Source organism: Musa acuminata, chromosome BXJ3-5, assembly GCF_036884655.1.
Source record: "Musa acuminata AAA Group cultivar baxijiao chromosome BXJ3-5, Cavendish_Baxijiao_AAA, whole genome shotgun sequence".
Lineage (NCBI taxonomy): Eukaryota > Viridiplantae > Streptophyta > Magnoliopsida > Zingiberales > Musaceae > Musa > Musa acuminata.
Window position 1 is genome coordinate 9,875,001 of NC_088353.1, and position 8,590 is coordinate 9,883,590.

Sequence of the window (8,590 nt, forward strand, 5' to 3'; positions counted from 1 at the left end):
TGAGATCGGCTGCACAGTGCTACAAACAAAATCAGAAAGAAATTTCTCTCCAAAAACTTTCATAAACTAGGACAGAATTTCCAATGCAAACATATCCAACCTCTTCCAAATAGAAGAGAACTTTACTGTTTGTGATAAATCAACCAGAAAAAAAGATGTCAGATACCTCAGAGTAGATAGATCACACATAGGGACCACATTTCCAAGAATGCTTCATTATCACTGTTATAATATGCTGAAATTACAGATATCTAATGGCGGCAGAAATGCTAAATATCTATTGGGGGCTACTATATTAATAGAACAACTTGAACTAATCAGAGTTTAAGAATATCAATACAAACATATCAGTGTAGCTTTGGTTAAGGGCTCTAGAACTCTGGGTATGAAGTCATTTTTTTTACTAAAATAGTGCACAGTGAAGTACCTACGTCAATTCAAAATCTTAACTGTTCAATTTGCTCCATGGAAACATATAGCCTCAAAATAGGAAGAGTCTGTTAGAGACAAAGTCAATAGAAAATTTATTGGGTATAAAGATATGCGCATATGCACCAATACATTATTTAGAACTTAAAATGTATTATAGTGATAGTGAAAGCAGGTCAATCATATTGTCAGGTTCTGACTCAATGAAGTTGCAAACTACAATGTGATATCAATGCAAATTTTTAAGTATATGAAGAAGCCAAAAAGTATTATGAGCCTACCCTGAAATCAGCTTTCTTCAGAACCTCTTGTGTGGTTGTCTCAAACTCATTTCTTTTGAATCTCTTTTGAACCCCAGGTTTTGTAAGATCAAGATCCTAAATGCAGCCACAGGAAAAAAGTGAGGATGAAAGCATACAAGTAATAATAACAGTTTAAAAGAAAAACTATATGACTCTAATAATATATATCTAGGGTACTAAATAACATATGAACTATATGATTAGCATTCATTTAGATATTTGTTGTCTTGCTACAAAAACAAAAATAGTCATACATAAGATAGCAACCATAGAACTAAAAATAAAAAACTTACTGCCAAGGGAAAAGGCAAAAAAGCTAGTAATTAGAATGCCTCTTACCCTTGTTGTGTAAGTCATACCAGGATAAAATGTCACATCTGGTCTAAATTTATAATTTTCATCGTGTATCTCATCACTAAAAACAAACGTACGAGCTGCTTCCTTCAACTTTTCATCCATACCATCTGACAATGAATTAAAACTATCACTTATACCATCTATGATTCGAGAATCATCACTGTTCAATTTGGAGCCAATGCCAGATCTTCCATGAGCCTTCTCAAGTTTGTCAAGTTTGCGATAAAATGAATCATTTATTTCATTATTGCTTATATCACCAAATAAGCGTCGTTCAAAGTCATCTGAGCTCTCAAACGAATTATCACTGTTTCGGCCAGAATTACCATTATCTGTTTGGACCAGAGAAAGAACAACAGTGTAAACGTTAACACAGAAATAAGACACTGATAGAAAAAAAGATCAAACAAAGTTTTAAATAAAATTGACTGCTAAAATGTTGCCAAATGTACACAAAGCATGTTAATGTCTCTTTTGATAAAACACCTAGGATCTAGAAGTGGCTAAATTTTGTGAATAAGAAATGTTTTCCATTCACAAACAAGTAGGTGCAGCTCTGGAAAAAGATAAAATGAGGAAAGACAACTAAGCATGACATGTTTGAAGGAGACATCTAAATATCCTCGTTAGATGAGGCAAATTGGATAGGATTAGTGGTGTGAGAAAATACAGAAGGAGAAATAAGAATATATTATTAAAACAATAAAAAGAAAGTTCACTACTTTTAGTTTAAGTAGGATGTTTTCCTACCAAAACCCAAGAGAGAAAAAAGATCCACATAGCCAACCCAAACAGTTGAGACATTTCAGCTAAAAGTAAGTTAGGAAGTGAAAGAAGCACATCTAATAGGTGGCCATAAAAATTTCAAGAACACAGCCGGAAAGAGCATTACAAAATACAACATTTTTCAGAAATAAAGTAGGGATGTATTTTCAAACAGGTTCTTGTAATTGATTCGTGCCTGCAAAATATAGAATTACCAAACAATGGATCTCGCTGAGAGGTTGTTATCTTTACAATTCACATGACAACAAATTTACGGCCTTCTAAAATGAGAATTCATCAGAATACACTCAGTCCATGGCCGTGTGCTATCCTAAGCTGCTATCATTGCGGCAGTTGTCAGCCGAGAATACAAAACTGCAGAGAATGAATGCACAAAAAATTTATCAATACAAATGCTGCCATGACCTACTCAAGTAGGAGTTTTTGGTTGAAGGGGAAAGCTGATCATGAGCTCTAGCCACCATAACAGTGATGAAAGATTAAGATGATAGTTTGCTATTACGTAACATTTTTTATATTGACCATGCAGCAATGGATAAATGGGTGTATCTTACAAACCAAATTTTTAGAGATCAAAATCATATACGATGTACATACAAAATGGATTACTGAGTAGTGAGACATTTGATTGGACTTGCATAAATAAATTATAATTCATCAACTGTGATAGCAGAAAATACCAGAAATCAACAGAAGATGCTATGCATGATGCAGATCTCCTATTGGGGCAGGGTTCAATTTTGCAGACAACTAGACTTGTTGACTGAAGCTGTCAGCTCAACAATATGGACTATGGAGCAGAGTCAGAATGTTTAAATTCTGAGATTATGAATTAGACGTCTGCATGAGTTTCTCATCCCATCTCTCATTTAGTGTGACTCGAGAGGAAAGCATGCATGACTTCAACATACTTGGGGATGGCTCATTGGCTGGCATCCAAATTAACCTTGAGTCCATGACAAGATCAACCAAAGGGGCTTAGCAACACTACCTACGAGATATTGGCTCCTCAACTCACTCATCCACTAATGTCCCTGATAAAAAAGAAGACACTTGATTTGCATACCATATGTTCGACATACTTCCCAAAGCAATGACATATCAATTCCATCGCATACATAAAAATTACAATGGTTCATAAGGAACTATAAGCAAATTTTACATAATTAGTATACAACAAACATTGACAAACTCGCTCCAACAGAATTGAGATACAAAGGAAAGGAGGTGCAGAAGAAGTTTATCTAATTGAGGGGGAGAAAGAAAGTAATCAGATACCAGTGCGAAAGGATTGGTGTCTGAAGAAGAGAGGCAGCACTTGTTTGGAGGAGAGAAGCCCACACAAGCTAGGCTGACGCAGAAGTTCTTTTTGCAATGCTATCCTTGTCATCATTTGCTTCACGAACGATGCTATCACACTAAGGAGCAAGTTACAGATTGAATACCACAGTGGAGATAATAATCTTAAAAGGCATAAAAACAAACACCCAATGTGAAAGAATCATTACCAAAGAGAAACTTGAGGATAACGAAAATTTTACAGGCAAAAACACAAACATCATTATTACGAACACACACACGTCCGTTACTTGACATAGATTTGCCCCAAAACAAACACAAAAAGCCAGAAAAACAAGACAACACAAAAGCTCACGACTTACCAAGAAGTTCGAAAGGGTAAAGAATGAAGAGGATCGAAGGCCAGAGAGAGAAATAGAGAGGTACGAGGGGAAAGACGAGTTTGAGGAGCACCCGAAAAGCAGGCAGAGGAGGCCCTGGGAGGACGGAGGATACCGCGGCTAGATCGAGGAGGAGGAGGAGGAGGAGGAGGAGGCTCCGGGAGGATGGAGGATACGGCGGCGGCAGCGATGGCGGCGAGATCAAGGAGGAGGCCTGGGGGCAGGCAGCGCACTGGAGCCGTGGGAAGAAGGGTGCGTCGAGCAGCTTCGGCGGCGCGCGAGTCGTTGGTGTATCATCCACGACCTAAATGAAACTCGAGTGCAACACGGCACCGACCGTGTAAGAGATTAGTGGTGACATTAAAAGCCCAGAAAGCCCATCAAACTCGGCCCATGCGCCCCATGCGGTCCAAGTACAATTCCCGACGACGCCAGGATTCCTCCGCCGCCACCCGCATGTCCTTCCTGCCGCCAGGATCCTCATCTCCGCGGGGAGAGGCGAGGAGGGCGTCTGGGCGAAGACGAGGAGGAAGAGGAAGAGGAGGAGGCACTGTCTCTCGTCGCCGAGGGATCGGTGCATCGCCAGATGAGCTGAGGACGAGGGAGCAGCGAAGCAGACGACTGCTGTTCGTAAGGGAGTGGGAACAGTGAAGCGGACAAGGAGGTCAGCGGACGGTTGCAGTTGTGGCAGTTGTTTGTTATTATTGGGATAAAAATGATGGCCAGCATTAAACATCTAATTTGATCACTTGATTATTTTTATTTATTTATACAAAAATTATGATTTAAACATAAATACATATCTCACGTCTCTTTTTTTTTTTGGTTGCATAATTACATTTTTTTATTTTCACTTTATTTATAAGTATACCGATTTTAAGAAATATCCTTCGTTTTGGATTTTTTTTTAATAAAATTTTTCCCATTACTGTCCCATTTTTTTAATCTCAAAATAACTCGAGTTGAACAGTCAAAAAGTCTCAGGAGTTAGTATTTTTAAATAAAATTATATCATTTTTTCGAAAGCACTAATAGAAAACATAAAAAAAGGGATGACAACTGGAAAAAGTCTAAATTGAGAAGATTTTTCGGAAATTCGTCTTATATAAGATGAATTTTGTTTTTTTATCACAAATAACTCCTCTTTTGTATGTAATGACCAAAGTGTGCGAGAAGTTGCTGTGGTAGCAGCATATCAGAGATGGAGATGGAGCATAGCTTTCACCTCTCATCCAATGAATTGATGTCTCGACATCCCGAGATGTGCCATCAATCCGACCCCACCCCATCACAAACAACGCCCCTTGGCTCCCAAAGATAGACCATGTGCCATGTGCCATGTCCATGGTGGAGCACAGCGTCACCACAGCAAAAGAATCTAACACCAGCCATGTGACTCCCCCGTCCGCGAAAGGAGGTCACAGGCGCAATAGCCACCAGCCATGACGAAGACGACCCGGTTTTACACCAACCACCAACAGTGAAAGAATCCGTAAAAAGAGAGTTCCAAGGTGGACAAGCCACTGAAACAGGACGACGCTCGCTCTCTCTCCCCTTCGGAGAGGGCTACAAAGGGACGCACATTGCTGAGCCCCCATGGCTCCACAACATTTACACACCCACACAGCTTACTTCAAACACACTTGCATAGCCCGCCGGATCGCCTTTGCATTTCCTGCGGGAACATGTACCAGGCTTGTTCTCAAGGTTTTATTCTTCTTCTGCCATTCATTGATGGCGTACCTTCTTCTTCTTCTTCTTCTTCGATCAAAGGAAGTTAAGGCGAGAGGTGTAGGTGGCCTTGGGAGACCAGTTTCTTGGAATCACGTCCCGGGCTGAGAGGGTCCTTTGGGTGGTCAATGTGGTGAGCTTCACTGAGAATGGCCCCTGCAGAGGCCCCCCAATGATGCACCAACTCGCTCCCCACACGTGCTTCATCTCTAGCCACTTCATGGAATTTGCCTGCAAGAGAAATATGCACTTAACTGCAAAAGAAATGTATCAGTTCTTGACCGGACAGGGAGGAGCCTTTCCAACCTTCCAATGTAATGAGGAATCGGTGACCGAGAAATATGAATCCTAAAAAGTGGGATCAAGAGTGCTGCCTGCAACTTTAGCTCCAAAGAGGAGAAGAATAAAGAGCTTTAGTTGCATCAATTCTTGTCTTAAAGTTGTGAGTGCATTCATCAATCAGGTTTTGGCCCACAACACTAACAACAAGAAAGTTCTTCTAAGATTCTTAGCATTATTATACTTATCACTCTTCTCTAAGACAACGACAACCATTCATCACTGCAAGATCTACAGTCATGTCAGACAAATAGCAGAATCCTTGATGAAATCTTATCTTCATAAATAAAACTACAACTTGATGAGCTACCGATGATGGATTGGATTTGCCCGGTCAACACAACTCCTATTTTCTTCAAAGATGATAAATAGGCAGACCAACTTGTGGCAGACAGGCAAACCAGACACTGGGACATTTGTTTGGGCTTTATTGTTTAGATAAATGTTACTTTTACAACCATAAAAAGAGGAGGATAAATTGCAGCAAAACTCCTAGAGCAGAGCTGTTCTTTCACCTAAACATTTTAGCTACAAACAGATTGTGGAACAAACTGCATCATTTCCATCTGTGCCGGTTCATGTAGGAGAAGCGTCAAACTACAACTTAGATAAGAACATAAAGCAGATATAAGGTAGGAAATTGTACTTGTTTTATATGCATGGATCCGATATCTCCATCATCACCCTCAAACTCCACAAGAAGAGAGAGCCAAAAGTTCGTGGAACCTTCGTTTACATGAAACGCGATATTCTTTCCCGGGTACTTGCATGGAGTCCTGAAAAATACAACATTCGAAGATAAATTTTTGATCGAACTATATTTGCTAATGTAAGAATTAAATCACATGATGGTGGATTTCCGATATAATCCTCGACCTTGGCTGATGCTCTATGATTTTTCCAGGCTAATTTGGCAATTACTCTGAAAATTCAAGAGATTGGTAGAGCTAAACACTAAAATCACATGCTTCATAGACTGCTCTGATGAGCATCAAGGAAAGCTTCTGATCCCATTCATCAACAGAATTAACACATCCTTCTCTATCTGATGATCCCACAACACCGACTTATGATCCAATTTTAGGAGCCGGTTTTAGCAATAAGGACTAATTAGTGCAAGTATTCAGTTCTACAAGGAGCAACATCATTCAGCAATCTTTTTTCATGTTCCAGATCAAATCTTATGCTCTCTATCTCACTCTGCGGTAACTTTTTTTAAGTTTAATTTGAGTTCACCAGTAAAAGATTTCTCATAAATTTGGTGATTACTATGTGCATGACTAAGAAAATTGTCAGGAATCTCGATAGCCACCGATCTAATATGTGCTCAAGTCACACTCACACATATATGAGACAACAAACAATTGCATAAAAATGCCAAAAGCAGTTCCCTGTCTTGTATGATGAACAAAATAAGGGGCGTCCGAAAATGTCGTCTTTTGCACGAAAATGTCGACATTTGCACATAAATGTGGTAAACGGGGTTGTCGTCATCGATGTTTCGATGCTTAGCTTACCTGCAGAATATGACGGAGATCTCGCCACGGTCGCGCAGCTGGCCGGCCTCGCCCGCGACGGCCATGCGGCCGAAAGCGGCACCGCTGAGGTCGAAATGCGTGTGGCCGGAGGCGCAGTACCCGCCGGGACACTCGTCGGTGACGATGACGGTGACGGCGCGGCGGGAGCAGATGGCGGGGTCGAGGCACCGCACCTTGTAGCAGGCGCCGCAGCCCTCGCCGCCCTTGAACAGCACCGGGCTCACCGCCCCCACCCGCGCCCGCAGCGGCTTCACGTCCACCAGCGTCCCGTACCCGCACGCTCCACCTGCCATCCACGAAACATCACCAAAGCTTTATTTCCATGACAGCACGGAGGCGGCCAAATTAGCACCAAAGGAGGGCGACGGCCAACACGATGAGATACGGTCGTCGCCCTACACACGCAACGCCTTCATCCACCACACCGCTCTTGCCACGCAGCCAGAGTCAAGCGGGACCCGCGAGCAAGCGGGGTGAACGCCCAACGGCTACGAAGCCGCCAACGGCTAGAAACGCAAGCTCACGTGCGCGCCCGTCCGATCTTAATCTAATGGTGGCGAGGGGAAGGGGAAGAGGTAGGGAAGGGCGAGAGCTCACCGTCGCTGCCGTCGCCCTCGGCGCTGCCGTACCACGTGGCAGTCGCCGGGTGCCAATGCGGGTCGAAAACCGCAAACGCCTCGCCGGCGTCGAAGAAGAAGAAGAGGAAGCAAAACAAGAACAAAAAGAAGCCGCAGCTGGAGGAGGAGGAAGAAGTCATTGTGAGCTTCTCTCCTCGCTTTTAGGCTTCCAGGAGGCCAAGTATCAGCTCCAGTGTCCGGATCTCGATGTGCAAACGGCCACTGCAGTTTGCCTCACTTATATAGACCAACAAACCCACCTCTCACCACCCCATAAAATATTGCTCATGCTTAACGCCCCAAACTACTGGCAACAAACAGTACTTGGATCTCCAGAGAGAGAGAGAGAGAGAGAGAGGCGGGGGCGAGGGAGACAAGCTCAGCAAGTCCCACTGCAGAGGGGGAGTAATTTTGGGTTGCCGCCAATGACTACATGGACGGGGGACCAGAATCGATCCGACGCGGGGCCCCGTCATGTTGTGCTGCTCCATGTGCACTCCCACGTCGCGTAATTACGAGATTGACCCTGTCACGTATGCGGCTCACTCGGTGTGCCGACAGTGGCTCGACCGTTATAAACCAGGAAACAATTTGGTTCCGTTAGTTAGTTGAAGGGTCAATTCTTACCGAGCTTTTCTTATTAATTTCCATTATAGTGGGCTTATCGAATCCAAGGAGGTATGACGGAGGATATGTCGGCTCTTAATTCCTTATATTAACCTTTTTATTTATTTATTTTCCCTATCACCAAATGGTGGGTGCAACACGTGCCTATCGCAATCTTGAAGATGATGTTTCGTCAGAAATCTTTT

The 8,590-nt window shown here is 42.6% G+C and overlaps 2 protein-coding genes across 7 annotated transcripts in view; both read right to left on the reverse strand.

The window, feature by feature from the left end:
* The window catches only part of LOC135638711 (uncharacterized), a 4,582-nt gene extending 711 nt beyond the window's left edge, over positions 1-3,871 (reverse strand). Inside the window, exons 1-4 of one of the 6 annotated variants that reach the window (XM_065152017.1) lie at positions 3,669-3,871; positions 3,153-3,284; positions 1,071-1,420; positions 711-806 (exon numbers count right to left, since the gene is read on the reverse strand). In XM_065152017.1, coding sequence (XP_065008089.1) covers positions 711-806; positions 1,071-1,420; positions 3,153-3,267 — 561 coding nt within the window. In that variant the 5' untranslated portion in view covers positions 3,268-3,284; positions 3,669-3,871. Of the gene's footprint in view, positions 1-710; positions 807-1,070; positions 1,421-3,152; positions 3,293-3,535 lie in introns of all 6 variants that reach the window. The other 5 variants (XM_065152016.1, XM_065152014.1, XM_065152015.1 and 2 more) reach the window with 5 other exon arrangements.
* A 1,163-nt stretch (positions 3,872-5,034) lies between these two features.
* On the reverse strand, positions 5,035-8,156 carry LOC103973276 (expansin-B16). The gene is made up of 4 exons (XM_009387798.3): positions 7,759-8,156; positions 7,141-7,447; positions 6,270-6,399; positions 5,035-5,515 (listed from the first exon to the last, which is right to left on the reverse strand). The coding sequence occupies exons 1-4, from the start codon at positions 7,916-7,918 to the stop codon at positions 5,321-5,323; spliced, it is 792 nt and encodes a 263-aa protein (XP_009386073.1). The 5' UTR covers positions 7,919-8,156; the 3' UTR covers positions 5,035-5,320.
* Positions 8,157-8,590: the final 434 nt, after the last annotated feature.

Coding starts and splice junctions, on each gene's coding strand:
- LOC103973276 (XM_009387798.3), bottom strand. CDS start 7,918: ATGACTTCTTCCTCCTCCTCCAGCTGCGGCTTCTTTTTGTTCTTGTTT. Junction 7,448..7,758: donor CGAGGGCGACGGCAGCGACG/GTGAGCTCTCGC, acceptor CGTGGATGGCAG/GTGGAGCGTGCGGGTACGGG. Junction 6,400..7,140: donor ATCTCCGTCATATTCTGCAG/GTAAGCTAAGCA, acceptor TGTATTTTTCAG/GACTCCATGCAAGTACCCGG.